The 16,257-nt window shown below is 39.0% G+C and overlaps 2 protein-coding genes and 1 pseudogene across 4 annotated transcripts in view; all 3 read right to left on the bottom strand.

Moving 5' to 3' along the window:
• TSG101 (tumor susceptibility 101) overlaps positions 1–2,878 on the bottom strand; it is a 42,990-nt gene extending 40,112 nt beyond the window's left edge. Inside the window, exon 1 of the mRNA XM_004019463.5 lies at positions 2,698–2,878. Within this exon, the coding sequence (XP_004019512.1) occupies positions 2,698–2,739 (42 nt within the window). The 5' untranslated portion in view covers positions 2,740–2,878. The remainder of the gene's footprint in view (positions 1–2,697) is intronic.
• An 821-nt stretch (positions 2,879–3,699) lies between these two features.
• LOC105604170 (NADH dehydrogenase [ubiquinone] flavoprotein 2, mitochondrial-like) lies at positions 3,700–4,471 on the bottom strand (annotated as a pseudogene).
• Positions 4,472–5,297: 826 nt separating this feature from the next.
• Positions 5,298–16,257, bottom strand: part of UEVLD (UEV and lactate/malate dehyrogenase domains) — a 58,102-nt gene continuing 47,142 nt past the window's right edge. For all 3 annotated transcript variants that reach the window (XM_004019458.4, XM_060403986.1, XM_060403987.1), the window contains 3 exons: positions 11,897–11,960; positions 9,829–9,952; positions 5,298–8,085 (listed from right to left, as the gene is read on the bottom strand). In XM_004019458.4, the coding sequence (XP_004019507.3) occupies positions 7,918–8,085; positions 9,829–9,952; positions 11,897–11,960 (356 nt within the window). In that variant the 3' untranslated portion in view covers positions 5,298–7,917. The remainder of the gene's footprint in view (positions 8,086–9,828; positions 9,953–11,896; positions 11,961–16,257) is intronic.

Raw genomic sequence — 16,257 nt, 5'->3', positions numbered from 1 at the left:
ACTTAATGAACTTACTGAGTTGTTTATTCCTTCTATGCAAATTTAAATTCCACAGGTACAGAGTTTTCTATCTGTTCTCTACTGTATCCCTAGAATCTAATAAAACAGTGTGAAGTGCATTACAATGTAATGTTAATGTATCAGCTCTCTCCTAACTAGTTGGCAGTGACTCCACTCTGGAAAATCCCATGGACGGAGGAGCCTGACAGGCTGCTGTTCATGGGGTCACAAAGAGTCTGACAGGACTGGGCGACTTCACTTTCACTTTTCACTTTCACGCACTGGAGAAGGAAATGGCAATCCACTCCAGTGTTCTTGCCTGGAGAATCCCAGGGACAGTGGAGCCTGGTGGGCTGCCGTCTATGGAGTCGCAGAGTCGGACACAACTGAAGTGACTTAGCAGCAGCAGCCACCAATAGGAATGCTGTTACATACAGCATGAAAGAATACAGATAGCTGTCTGTATGAAAAATCTAAATAATTTGTGTAAAGCAAGATGGACCAACAATAGATATACCTCTCTTAATTACAAAGATGATGACAGAAAAGGATGTTCAGCTAAAAGCTATATTTAAGTTGGAAGCTAAAAGTTGCTCTAAGGAAAAAAATAACTGTAGTAATATATAAAAAGATAATATAATGTTGTATGTCAATTATACTTCAAAAAACATATGTCAAAGCAGGTAGCCCAAAGTAATATGATGGGTGATGGAAGTCCCACAATCAGATAAGAGTAAAGGACCATCACCCTAGCAATGTGTCCCAGGTCCTGGCTACCAGTTCTTTCATTGGGCCACATCTACCTGAAAGGATAACAACTGAAGCTAATCCTCCACCAGAAGGAAAAAACTCCACAAATAGCTTCTATTATCCTACTTACTATTCCTACATATCTATCTATTAACAAGCTGGATAGAAAAGATGCCAGTAATCAGAAGTGACATCACCACTTGTAAGAGACTCAATTTTTCAGGCATTGGGTCAAGAACCAGATGAAAGACAAATGTTCTCTCCCACCTCTGCTCTATGTCCATTTTTATTAAAAAAATATTTATTTTTAATTGAAGGATAATTGCTTTACAGTATTGTGCTGGTTTCCACCAAACTATGTCCTTCTCTGCTCTTAGGATATAAAGAGGATGGAGGGAGGAGATGGCAGGTGTAGGTATAAAATATCTTTTAAAGATGTCCTGCCTCTGTCTTCGAAGGCAGGTTCCTCAACAGAAAGTTTAGGAAACTTGATTATGGTTTCTACAATTCCAAACCAATATTTGAATATTCTTGTCCTTATATATAGGTACTTTCATACACATACATGAAGGAATAAAACTTTAAGGACAATGTAATCAATTAAAAGATTTTTATAAATGCTATGGAACAGACACCCTTCAGTTACATAGTATATAAAATAATGTACTTTGAAAAACTAAATGCTACAACATTCAGGCCACAGTTTTCTAAGGCTCCCTAAAACTTCTGCAATTAAAGATAAGTTTACTCTATCAAAAGAAAATCAACTATATTTTAATTAGAAAAAAAGAAAGAAAATCAAAAGCCTCTAAGATATGATTAGAAAAATCAAAGAGTAGCTTTATTTCAAAAATCATTAATTTCTCCTTAGAGATTATTTGCTCTTCAATCAAAGACTATAGGGATGATTTTACTGGGCAAAAAAGTCTATTTTTCTAAGAAATAAGTTTACATATAATAATGTGTTTTAATAATACGGAAAACTGTTTTAAACTACTTCACTTTCTACCATTCTTATTTTAACAAAAGTATCTAAAGGTAAACCTGTTTAACTGGAGAATATTCAACTCTCAACCATTTCACATACATCTTATTCCCATTAATTAGCTTTGATAAATTGAAAAAAAAAAACCCACAAAACAACAAACAAACCAAAAAGCACCCAATTCACTCCGGTATCAGGTGCCATATTTTAAGTAGTTGTTAAAATAATTCACGGCTTTAAATACAACTGAAAAATACAACTTTTTTAAAAAAGGAGAAAAACCAGAAAGCAAACCCACACCGGTCCTGAACTGTTTAGATTAAAAATTTCAAAGTAAATCAACTGGCTTTATAAGCAGCATACAATTAAAAGGGAGTCACTCTGAGCAAATCAAAGACCCTGGAATGGTAATGGAATTCTATTTCACCCGAGGTAATGAGCTTCTCAGGACGTTTCTATTCATAATTGAGCCAATTCAACCAACAGTTACGATTTCCCGCGGGGTGGGCTATTGAGCTGCGTGAAGAATACAATCTGAAAAGGACACCACCTCAGGAAGCCGGGAGGGAAGGGCGAATGAAGAATGAGGAGCCCTGCACTGGGACAGGAGGGGCGGGGTTGCCCAAGCCCGAGTTTTAAGTACAACCCCCTCCTTGTGTTGATGAAAACTATGCTGCCCCACAGACCGCTCCAAACTCTCTCTCCCCGAAAAGAGGGCGGGCGGCAGGTGGCAGGCGGCCTCGGCTCCGCTCCATTGTTGACCGTCGCCGCCCCCCGCCGGCTCCGGCCCAGGGACTCCGGCCCCGGGAGACAGGCATCCTGGCGCGGGCGGCGGCAGAGGCGGCCGGGGGAAGCCCGGGGCTTCGGGCCCGCCTGGGGGGCTCGCTGGGCTGGTCCGGCAGGCCCTGGCGGCGCGGGGGGGAGTGGTGGGTGTGCGCCGAGAGGGCGCGCCGCAGCCTCACCTTGGACACCATTTTCTTGAGCTGGCTCTCCGACCCCGCCATGGCGGCCGCCTCGCGACTCCGGTCCCCGCAGGCAGAGGGTCAGCCGCTCCGGGGCCGCCCCAGGCCGCCCCACACAACCGCACACAGACGAGCCAGCCCCCCACCCCCCCGCCTCTAGCAACAGGAAATCGGCCTCCACGCCAGCACTTCCGCTTCCCTTACGTCACTTCCGAGGTCGGCGGTGGGTAGGGGTTGACGGCCTAGGTCAGCTCCAGGGAAACCCGTTCCGAGGGTGGAATTGCTGAGCCGGGATAATGAGATCGGCAGCTCTTTCACAGTTGCCCTCACACTAAAAGAGCAGGTGCAGGGAGGGTAAGAAGTAGGAGTACCTTTCCAGTGAGCTTTAATGACTGATGCGTCAAGTGGGAAGACTGGACTGGAGTCAGAAAAGTGTTCTGCCACTGACTTACCCTTCTGATAATTGCAGGCAAGTGCAAGGCTTGCTCGAGGCTTTTTTCCAACTCAGAGGAAAGGCTTGGATTAGGCGATGCCCAGGGTGTCTCTGGTTGTCAGGTTGTTTTTCATTAAGCTTCATATTACATTCACAAGGGCAAAGTGCAGAGCTCTCATTTCACAGGAAGCCAGGCAGTAATTTCTTTACAAGAGACCATTCACTTAGGTCAGAACTCCACTGTGCCCGACATGAATGATAATACAGGCTAACTTCTTCCTTGGACTTGGTGTGTGTACTAGCCTGTCCACTATAAAAATCCAAGTCTTTGAAATCAGGCTCAGCTTCAGATCCTCATGGTTTTGCACAGTGCAAGAGTAGGTACTCTTTTTTTTGGTTGTTGTTTGAAATCTGACAGAATTTTTATTTCACAGCACCCTAATATTGAAAAAGTGAACAAGCAGTTGAAAATGGTGCTCTGAAGTTCTGACATGATACTTAACAGCTGTTAAGTTGCTAGGTTACAAGCAAGGTGTACACAGATGGAAATGAACACGTAATATAAAAAGTTTAGGTAGATAAGAGATTCATATTTTATTTCTCCACTGACATATTTACAGTTGAATATAAATTAAAGGCCTGCTTGCACACCAAACCCAGGTCCTTTTGGTGGTTCAGTCAAAGAGGTAAGACCTCGAGCTGGCTCACAGAAGTGTCCACTCCTTGGCCCAGGTTTTGGGATTTTGCCAGCCTTGAGTTCATCAATAATTTCTTTAATATCCTTAGGTGTCAGATCCTCATAGTAGTTGCCATTTATTTGAACCACTGGTACATTTACACAGGCCCCTAAACACTCCACTTCTATAAGAGGGAAAAGTTTGTCAGGTGTAGTCTCCAACCTTTATTCCAAGTCTTTTTCTGAATGGCCTCCAGTATGCAGTCGGAGTTCAGCACAGACTTGAATGTGTTACAACTGGCTTTCGATTATACATTGTATAAAAAGTTGATACTTCAGACACTCTCACTGGAGGTACTTGTAAAATTTCTTCAGCATTGTTCATAGCAGAGATGGGCAGCCATACATCCTGTCTCTGGGATAAATCCAGAACTGGAAGCACAGCTGCTGCCTTATGCCCTTCTGGGTAGTTTTTCACAACGGCCTCTATCCTCTGGTGTGAAATCAAATGGAGTTTCTGGGTTATTCTCAGGAGTATCTCTGTGCACAAATAAGCCTCCTCCAGCTCCATTCTGAACAGCTATCTTATGCAAATTTCTTATATGTCTTCCCCAGTGGGTGCCGCAGAGAGGAATATGGCTGGCCAAACTGCAGGCCTTCGGGTCTCACCGGGCACGGTCCCAAGCAGTTGGTACACATGGCGTGCGCGCCCAATAGGTACTCTTAACTGAATTTCTACTACCCATAAAAGCTCCTCATGGTCATTTATATTAGTCATTATACATAAGTGTATATATATATACACATATATATATATACACATATATAAAAGTCATTATACATTAGTCAAACACCTCACTACCGGTTTTGTAAGTACCATGCCATTCAGGGCACTTGGATTTGAGGGGGTGTGAAGTATGATTATTTGGATAATTTTAGCATCGTGGTACTGAGGAACAGGCTGTAGTATTAATTCTCTTCTAAATTGGCATCTAAATGAAGGTCACATGAAGAAGGCCTAAATGAAGATATGTGGAAGCATCATTACATATTGTTGCCAACACACACACATAAAATATTCTATTCTAATAGGTATCTTTCTTTGGACACTATATACTAGTTAAGCATACAGCTTCAGTCAAACCAAACTATAGGACAGTCTGTCCTTCCCTGTACCTCTTCTTTGTCACTTAAAAATATATGGTTTTCAAGCTATTCTTAAAGACACAGCTTATTAGCCAGAAGCACCTTCAATTAGAGCAACTCTGCTTTTATCAATTGGAAGAATGTAGGTTATATATTTTTCAAAAGGTTTTGTTAAAAATAATTTTTAAAATTTTGAAAATAACAAAATACATTCTCTTCATTTTGCAGTTAAGCCACTTAAAATGGAGTAACTAAATATCCTGAGGACTTATGAATCATATGAAAGAATCTTTCTCTTCGATCCGAATAAATTTCCTTCCACTCAATAAATTAGGAATCTCCTGGTAATTTTCAAGTCAAAATTTATTTTATTCATTATTCTTGATATTTAAGAATAATTATTTGATACAATGTAAGTTGGAAAATATTTATCTCTGTTATAATATCAAAGAAGCATTTTAATCCAAGCCCCATTAAAAACCATAACAAGTAGAGGGAATGCATGATTTTGGAAAGATGAAAAAAAAAATGAAGGTTAATAGAAACCATCATGAATGTCAAATTATCACCAATTCACACTGAGATGGTGGTGGTACTACTTCTTAACTTATATGTGATTTATAATACTCAACACTCAAGAAAATATGTGATAGAATTATTTCTATATTGTGGGTTTCCGTAGGGCAAGGACTATAACTATTCATCCTTTTTTTTTTTTGCTTTATTCCCTCCCCCATCCCATCCCCCCAATTTGTTGTTATTCACCTTTGACTACTCATTCTAACACAGTTCTTGGAATAACAGTACAGTCAGTAAATATTGTACTGACATGTTCTTTTTATAATGCAGTTAATTCTTAGCAATTCCTCTATTTATACAGTATCTTGTAATTAGGTTATTGTTCAAGAGCATAATTAGGTATCTGATATTAGAAAAGGCTAGGATAAAAACACAAGCCAACGGTGCTTTTAGTTTTACTTTCCTAGTTCATACGGAAGGACAGTGAGGATACACCGTTACAGTTAACACCAAAATAACCTATTCATGTAGTGAAATTACACAGAACTAATGTTCATTTCTTCAAATGTCCAAAGTTTTTACACCTTTCCAAGCATATTAAATACTTTTCTTTTTTCTTAAACATGGAACATTGAATAAATTCACCTTTCCTTTATGATTTAAGCTCATCATTATAAGCATCCATTATTATGCTAAATCAGCATGAGTTTAACTACTTCCTCTCTGCCTAAAATGTATCTGCTCTTATAATCCATTGGCTCCCATCTCACTGACCAGGTTTAGGTTCACCTATAATATGCTTTCAAAGCACCTGGGACTTCTTCATATGACAGTACCACACTTGGAATTGTACATTTATTTGTGAGGTTTGTCCCTGCACTAGATTATAAGCACCATGGGAGCCTGTACCTAGTCCAGGGTTTGTTCACCATTGTATCTGCGGTGCCTAATATGGCACCTGGTGCATAGCAGGCTCCAAGTCTAGACTATCTCAATGACTAAATAACTAAATATCTACTTCAGTGCATACAGTTCGCCCCCCACCCTCCACCCCCCACCAAGCTATTTACTAAGGAATTTACTAAGTCAAAGAATCAGTGTTTCTAAAAAATATGTTGAAGAAAAAAAAGCCCCTACATGAGAGTATCAGAGTACAGACCCCAGCTTTATGGTCTTGTGGTAACTATTTTGACTCTTAGGCCTTTTTCCTCTTCTAGAGTTTAGAAAAAGTAGAGGTGGTATGGATAAGTGTCCCTTAGTCATGAGATTTTGGGCATTAAACCTCAATTTCCTCCTCTACAAAATGATGATAATAGTCTCTACCTCAGTGGGTTACTGTGAGGATTAATAAATGGCCCTGAGGAATAAAACAATAAAGTGCTTATGACACTGCCTGAAATATTGGAAGTGTTGATGCTAGGCGCTGCTATTAGTTATGTGTCACATTCCTAATAATATGCTGTCTTTCACATATGAAGATGTTATTGACCCATCACCCATTCAGGGTGCATAATGGTGCACCCTGCATCATTTCTTCAGGAGTAGTTAAAGGATGTACCATGAATCATTTCTTCAGTAGTTAAAGAATATGCTCAGAACAATCAGCCCATTCAATCAGTCTCTCCCCATTAAGACCAATGCCTTTACGAAACCCTCATATATTAAAGTAAATGCCTGGCTTTCATTCATAACCTATTTCCACTAAAAATATGCATGTCTCTATGGTTCTACTTATGGCACGGTGTGTTCTTTAAGATGCTTGAAATCTTATATAGCCCAGAAGAGATGACAGAAAATTGCAGAAAGGACAGTCCTGCTGGATATTAAACTACACTTCTTGTTCATATATTTAAAAACTGCGTTTTCCTTTTTACTATATTAAAGTATGTGTACAAAGAAAAGTATGTGCACACTTCTTTTCCATTTTTTTGGTAGCTAATTAATTTGAAGAGGGAAAACAAACCCCTTTATTATTATTATGTTTTTTACCAACATTATTTTAAAGAAAAACTGAAAATAGCATAAACTGGATCCTTTGAATGTAGAGCTAGCACAGATTTTAAATACAGACATACTGGGCCTTCAGCTTATGACGTTTAACAGTTAAAGGGTAATTTTCTTTTAAAAAGTTATGATTTTTAAAATATTCCCAAAGTGCTGAATGTGCTAATTGAGGATACATAACTTTTAAATGATGCATATTGCAGATGAATGTTTATCTCTGCTTAGGCTTAAAGAACAGTATAGATAATGTCAAGAACAGAGAAAATTAGATTTTTTTTCCTTCTTATCTAACTACCTAAGGATTTAAATTACAAAGCCAACCAAGAACCACCGACCTTAATCAAGCAGTTTGTAAGGATAAATAAGATAGAGAAGTTCTCTACTCCATATATATGCGTTGGTAAAATTAACCTTTCCTTTCAGGTAACTCTGAACTTTAGAATCAGAGTTTTAACTGTTGCTGGAGACCATGGATGGAGGACGCACTGCTCTGGAGTTTCTCAGTCACTGTTTCTTCTTTCACTGTGGTCTTGATGACTTCAGACACTCCACTCGTTCCAAGGATGCAAGGCAAACTTAAAAACACTTCACTATTTATATCATAATATCCCTGAAAGGAAAAAAAATTAGGATTAGAGCTACATCACTGCAAAAAAGTTAATATCATAAATATGGATATTTTCCTCCTTTTCTGGTCCTAGAACTACAAAGTGATACAAGCTGAATTTTTAAAAAACTTTGTTCACTTAGTTTCTAAATGAACTCCAGTTCATTTTTGTGAGAAGGGAAGAATTTGGTCAAAGATACTCCCTTTATGGGGAGGTAAGCTAGCACCCTGCAATATGGGTAACAGGATAGAGGTAAAGAAAAAAGACTGTCATTGGTTTCATATCTGGAGCAGAGAGGGGAAAGCCCAGGGATGTAGTGAAAGGAGGTGACCTGTTGCATCCCAGGGACTAACTTTCTGAGCTCTGTATCCAAAGCTGGCTTTATTCCATTAATGCTGGTGCTCTTGCATCTCACAGGTATATCCTGTTTGTCTGTCCTCTCCTCTCTATTTCATTGTCCCCATTCCCCCTCCTGGACATGGGGAAGGTCAGCACTGAAAGCGTTAAGCATCAGGCTTTGGTTCATGGTTTTAATTCCTTGGTAAAGTAAACTGGGCAATGCCAAAGGTTGTGGATTTGATCCTTGGAGGAAATGTGGGCCTTACAAAATGGGAGAGTAAATTTTGAAGGGTTTTATTGAAGAAATAAAAGATATTTTTTATATCTTTCTTCCCTGGAGACCCTCGTTTTCATAACTTGGTTCCTGTTGGTTTAGTTAAACATGGAAAGTTAAGATGTGTCCACCTGCCTTGGAGCAGACCCAGGTCTGAACTTTTTCAAATCCTTGATGCATTTGACTTGAAGGATATGAAACATGCAAGCACAGGTTACATAGTTCAGACTTACGTTCTACTGGATTAAGTTTTTCTTTAATGTCTGAAAGCATAGTTTTATGGTAGTCCTTTTGGGGAAGAACACAGTATTATCTAAAATTATTGGCAAAGTTAAATGTATTTTATATAACAAAGTTCTTAGAATGTTGAGAAGTAACTGAAAAAAAAAGTGATGACTAAATGTTTAGGCTGAGACAATTTATTTCAATAAATCTTTCAAAAGCCTTTTTTAAAATGCTGTTAATAAATTTCTGTGATTTTTCTTTTTAAATTCATTTTCCTGAGAGCATAGCTATTTGTTTTTTATTGTAAAACAATAATAATAAAGCAAACTCTCAAAAAAAAAAAAAAAGAAAGAAAAAAGATTGTTAGAGTAGATTCCCAGGGGAGAGGCTTAACATGGGCTCTGAGGGCAGTCAAATTTGGTAACCTGTTTTCAGTTTTCCCTTCCATGTTTTATTTCCCTTCCAGTATTCCTAAGTTTTTGCGAATATCTGGTTAAGCATTTGTGCCTCATCTTAGCTGTGCTTTAGGGACTTTATACTTGGAATAAAGCAGTAAAGGACAACCTGAACTGGAGAAACAGCCTGATGACCAGCTGAGGCCAGTTGGCATGTCAGCCTGGGGTGACCTGGCTGGCTGAGGAGATACATGACAACCAGACGTTTATGGAATACATAAATGCTTCTTGGGAATTCCAAAAATTAATGGGAGTGAAAGGCAACCTTGTAGAAGTCCAGACTTCCCATAGCCAAGCAAGATAGGGGTTAGACCAAACTATCTTCTCCCATGTGTTACTCTGAAAGCTGGTGATACTCAAGACATCAGGTTACATTGTGAACAGCACTTTTTTTGTTATATTAATAATGTAAATATTTAAAACTACGATGAGACAATGAGAACAACAATTACCTTTGCTAAAACTGATACAGAATGTACTTTCTTTTTATCATTCACAATACTGTCAAGCAGGTCAGCTACTGATAGTCCAACAGACCATGATCTTTGACCTTTTACCCTTAGTAGTTCCATGGCCCTAGATTATAAAAAACAGAACAGACAAATCATGATTTCAGAAAATGTACAAAATATGTATGTTTAGTTTTAGCTTATGTATAAAGTATTAATATTTTTATGACACAGAAGAGTTATATGACAATTGTAAGGAAAACCAACAGATAGCCCAGTAATTAAGCTTTTCTTAAAATATTAGGCAGTCCACAGGGAATCAATACAGATGGCCTAATAGTATAAAAAGATGCTTACCACCATTAATACTTACTAAATATGAGCTAAAACAATAAATACATCAATTTTGCCCATCAAAATTGGCAAAGAATGAAAAGACTAATGGGCTTCCCTGGTGGCTCAGCTGGTGAATCTGCCTGTAATGTGGGAGACCTGGGTTCTATACCCCTGGGTTGGGAAGATCCCCTGGAGGAGGGAAAGACTACCCACTCCAGTATTCTGCCCTGGAGAATTCCATGGACTGTATAGTCCATGGGGTCGCAAAGAGTCGGACATGACTGAGCAACTTTCACAAAAAGACTGATAACTACTTTTGCAGAAGCTACAGAGAAACTGGCATTCCCATAAGTGCTGTTCAGAGTGCAAAATTATTCAAGTTTTTAAGAGGAAGATTTGGCAACACCTGATCTAGAAATTACTCTTCTAGGAATTTGTCCTATGGTAATATGCTCAACTATGCAAAGATATACATATAAGTATGTTTGCTTTGTTGGAGACAGAAAAAATTTTGGAAACAATTCATCCAAAGAGGACTTGTTAAATAGATCACAACCAAATGTAGGACCATATATAGTTCTTGAGAACATAAAATACATTTATGTATACAATATGGGAAAATATCCAACATTTATTATTAAGGAAATAAAGCAAGTTGCAAGATAATATGAATAGCATAAATGTATTATAAAAACAACAATAATGACGATAATCCTTGCAGAAGCATGAGAAAACAACGTTTGGACACATGGACGCCAAATTGTTAATAGCGGTTGTTTCTGGAGAAAGAAATTACCCCTGCTTTTCACCTTATAGACATCTGCAGTATTTAAAGCTTTATCTTTGCTGTACACCAGAAACTAACACAACACTGTAAATCAACTATACTTCGATTAAACATAAAGTTTTATGAGTGCATACATTCTTTTTGTAACTAATTAAAAATTATACAAATTAAACAAACATGTTTGAATTCACTCCTCTTGAAAGCTATAAATGCAGGATTATATAGAGAAGCAGATTAGGATGGATTCTACAACATATTACTATTCTCAATATGAGGCTATTCTTTCCAGTTGTTACAGTCTAAAAACCATAAACTGAAGGTTTAAAAAGCTAAAATCACCTGAATCAGAATTCAGGAAAGGATGTTATATTATGAGACAGTAAAACAACAAATGGCATGAAAATATATAGTATGTAGAGTCCAACCTATGGGGTCCAGACCCCTAGAAGGCCTCTGAATAAACACAAAAGATTCAAGGATCTGTGCATTATACTTGGTTTCTGCTTGAAATTTTAATGGGGGTTATCCATTCACATGAGACTAATTTCCAAATGTATTCAACTAGGATTAATAAATACATATTGATTTTTAAGTGGTATGGGCCAATTCTCCTCTACTTTTAAGAAAATAGCCAATATCCTTAGATACAGGATCCTGTATCCTAAATATAGAAGTGGTAAATCACTGCCTACAAATAAGGAGTCTATTCCACCCTTTAAAAAGTCAACTGCATATCTAAATATCAGGCTTGCAAAATACTCTTAGATCTACTTTGAGATAAGAAATCAAAGAAGAGAAAATACTGCTCCCATGCACTCTGGATTTGTCCATACTTGTTAGTTTTATTTGCAGAAGCCTGGTAAGTACATGCCACGCAAACAGCCATTATGTTAGCTATGAAGTGTATGGCTTTCAGTTGGATACATGCAAATCTACACTCAGCGTTACCTGTTGGACAGCCGCATCTGAGAGTCCTGATTTGTTACTTCCTCTTGGCCACTCCATATGGGCACTAAAAATTAAATGAAAAATTGATTATTATCTTGTCAATAAATCTCTTAGGAGGAAGATGTGATAGGATCATCTGCAGTCAAGGGTACCTGCATCTAACTTCATAAACACTTCCCCCCTTCTGGATAGTTACATACTTCCACTGGTGGCATCAAATGTGCTGTACTGACTGCCTGAGGTGAGAAGGCATAGAGCTGTAGTTTCCTCAAAACATGATCCCAGAGTCTACTTGCAGCCCGTTACCTGTTCTCTCTCAACACTGGGCCATTTTACTGACTGAGTAGAAAGATTTTCTCAGCAAGCAGTGTATAATAGGCTCCCGTGTGCTGTAAGCCCTTGGCATTTGCTCCACTGGGAACCACACAGGCTAACTCTAACACCAGATGACGAATAATTTGGTCACCTATGGCTTCCCTGGTAGCTCAGCTGGTAAAGAATCTGCCTGCAGTGCAGGAGATCCGTGTTTGATTCCTGGGTCTGGAAGATCCCCTGGAGAAGGGATAGGCTACATACTCCAGTATTCTTGTGCTTCCCCTGTGGTTTAGGTGGTAAAGAATCTGCCTGCAATATGCAAGACCTAGGTTCGATCCCTGGGTTGGGAAGATCCCCTGGAGGAGGGCATGGCAACCCACTCTAGTATTCTTGCCTGGAGAATCCCATGGACAGAGAAGCCTATCAGGCTACAGTCCGTGGGTTCACAGAGAGCCAGATACGATTAAGCAACTAAGCACATACACTCTGGATGAGACTTCCACAGGTGTCAGAGAGCAGGGTCTTATTTTCTAAGAGCATATTTGGGTTTTCCATTTCCTTTCACTACACCATTTATAAAAACAATTTAAAAACTCAAAGCCATACATGTGAAATAGATATTTATACCATACTTTAATACAAAAAGTAACATTCTGAAACCTTTTTAACAGTCATTGATTTCTCATCACTGTGAAGACATTCTTTGATACAAATCTTTGGGTAGGCAAAATAGAAATACATTCAGATATGTAATACATATTTTACGCTCAAGATACAAGTCTTCTTTTCCTTGTTTTATTTTTCTGCTGTGCCGTGCAGCTTATAGGATCTTAGTTCCCTGACCAGGGACTGAAACCAGGCCCTGGCAGTAAAAGTGTCAAGCCCTAACCACTGGACTGCCAGAGAATTCCCACAGCTCTTCTAAACTGCATTAAAAGTGAGGCCAATTAGTGATTTCTCAGCATCAGCAACAAAGGACACCTTCCTTCCTCAAACTGATTGTTAAGATTCCAGGGGGCAGGGATCATGTGTCCTTCTGTGTCCTCTGGCACAGATTCTCTACCAAAGGAAAGAATGCACAGGAGGCAATACAGAACTGACCTCACACACAATCCATAATTATACTCAACAAAGGAAAACATGCTTGGAACGGTTAAGCTGGAAAACATGGAAAAGTTTTAGAAGTTTTTTTTTTTTTTGCTTTTATATATGTATACATTGTAGATATTAAAAATCAGTTTTCATCTTTCTCTATGGTTTCCTTATTATTTAATGTTAATGGGGTCACCAGAGATTGCAGTTTAGATCTTTAAGTTTCAAGATACCCAAGAGAGAGAATGATTGAGCTAGAAAAGAAATGAACACTATTGAGATGAATAGAATGGTATATGGGATTTTTTATCTCCCCTTTTGGCAGATGATTATGGCTTTGACTTTACAAAGATTTTCCTATGAGAATAATTCAGGACATTTGGAAGGCTGAAGTGAAGGGGAAGTCATTATTCCCTGATAGAAATGAAGTTCACAGTAGTACCACAGCAAGCTCTTGAGGACTACCCCTTTCACTGTAACAGACTGGATTATTTGTGGGAGATCCTCAAAAGTCCTCAAAGAATGTAGCAGCTTCCAGGCAGACACTTGAGCATATCTGGTTCGGTTAATTCAGATTAAAAAAAAAAAAAAAACCCTCAGCATCAGTGTCTATCTCAATGATAGCCACTGAAGGTCATAGAAGTTTTTATATTAAGTAAAAAAAACAAAACAAAAAATTGTTACATGAACAATATAAATGCATGTGGACAAATTAATAAGGGTCTTTTTTTAAACGTTTCACTTGAATAGGACTATACATGAATTATTTTCTAAAAAAAAGTTTGGTACATTAGTATATTCACAATAGACAGAAAATTGCAGAGAACAGTCTGCTAGATGAATGAGGATTTACAGATCTTGGGAAAATAAATAAAAAGGGAAAAGTAGGTATGGGAAAAGAACAGATACCAAGAAGTCTGGAACTTAATTATGAGTATTACTGCTATTATTACAAACATAATCACATGTTTCATCTTTCCTCTCTGAGTTTAGACCTTTTTATTTGAGTTTAGACTTTTAAGAGCCATGAGAAAACAATGTTCAGAGATGGAGAAAGCTTCACTATGCTCAAATTTGCTTCTGACACAGTCATTAGGATTTTCAGTTAAGTTTAGATAGACTTAATTATTTCATTTTTTGTTCACTTATTGCCCAACCGTTCACACTTCCTAAATGCATATTTATCCTAGATTAAGGATCCCTTTCAAATATTGCATCTAATCAATCCTTATCTTTCTGGTTCTATTCCTTAAGAATAGTAATCCTCTGGTCCCAAAAATTTTAATAAAAAATGACCATGGGATATTTCTTTTCCATTACATATAACACCTACCCCTTAGGTAAGACTGATACACACAGCAGATGAGCTAAACTGTTTTGATGTCCAGTCCTTGGATTTCTAAAACATCACTTGAAGGCGTTACCTGCACTTTACATGATTTCACTATCACAGCTAAAAACAGCAGCTCCAAATCACATGTTGTAACTAATTTGGTGGAGCACAGCAATGACCTATGATTACAAAAAGATGGTATCAGGATCATTCAAAATATTTCAAAACACATTTACTGAGGCCATTCCAAGTTCAAGGAGTTTACAGTCTGGTGGGGTAAAGACAGGTAAACATGCAATTGTAACACTGTGATAAGGAGTATAATAGAGGCGTGAGCTTACTTAACCTGGAGAATTAAGGAAGGCTTCCTGGGAGAGGTGGCACTCAAGCCCAGTCTTGAAGGATAAGCAGGACTTAGCCAAATGAATGAATGTTCAGGGAAAGGAAGTATCAGGTGCAAAGGCAAGGAAGCATGAGAGTGTAATGAGCCCTTCAGGAAGCTGCAAGTTGATGTGACTAGCATAAAATGCTTGTCAGAATGGCAGACAATGAGGCTCGGGAAGGAAGCAGGAAACAGATCCTAAAGGGTCTTACATGTCATGGAATTCTTCCCCATGTCATGTTGCAATTGTCATTTATAGAGGAAATAACTAAAGAAAATAACACCTCCTTTTGGGGATGTTTTTAAATTTTAAATGAGATTACAAAGCATTTAATACACACACTAAACACTCGATAAAAAAATTATTCTAATTTTGCTATGGTGTCACCAATACGAAGACATAACCAACTGGTGTCTATACATGAAACCAGCAGAAAGTGAGTCACTCAGTCATGTCTGACTCTTCGTGACCCCATGGACTGTAGCCAGCCAGACTCCTCTGTCCATGGAATTCTCCAGACAAAAACACTGGAGTGGGTAGCCATTCCCTTCTCCAGCAGATTTTCCCAACCCAGGAGTTGAACCCAGGTTCTCCCACATTGCAGGTGGATTCCCTGGTGTCTGAGCCACCAGGGAAGCCCAGCTGAGGAAAACCAGCAGAGGGAGCCTCTAATCCGAGGGAAGACTACCTGTCAGGGCAGGCGTGCCTGCTAAGTCACTTCAGGCATGTCCGACTCTTTGCAACTGTATGGACTGTAGCCCACCAGGCTCCTCCGTCCATTGGATTCTCCAGGCAAGAATACTGGAGTGGGTAAGCCATGCCCTTCCCAGTGGATCTGCCCCACCCAAAGATGGAACCAGCATCTCGTGTGTCTCCTGCATTGGCAGATGGGTTCTTTACTGCTAGCACCACCTGGGAAACCCAAGAATACTAGAGGGTGTAGCCATTCCCTCCTCCAGAGAGGATCTTCCCAGTGCAGGGATGGAACTGGGATCTCCTGCATCGCAGGCAGATTCTGTACTGTCTGAGCCACCAGGGAAACCCACCAATCAGTGGATGTAATTATTTCTCAAACAAAGTAGAATACATGATAAAAAAGTGATCTGACAGCAGTCCAAGGCTCAGTGGTAAAGAATCTGCCTGTAATGCAGGAGATGCAGGTTCAACCCCTGGATTGGGCAGGTCCCCTGAAGGAGAAAATGGCAACCCATTCCAGTCTTTCCTGGAAAATTCCATGG

This window comes from Ovis aries, chromosome 21 (assembly GCF_016772045.2).
Source record: "Ovis aries strain OAR_USU_Benz2616 breed Rambouillet chromosome 21, ARS-UI_Ramb_v3.0, whole genome shotgun sequence".
Classification (NCBI taxonomy): Eukaryota; Metazoa; Chordata; class Mammalia; order Artiodactyla; family Bovidae; genus Ovis; species Ovis aries.
The sequence above is the reverse complement of the archived record's forward strand: the minus strand, read 5'-3'. Positions and strand labels throughout refer to the sequence as shown.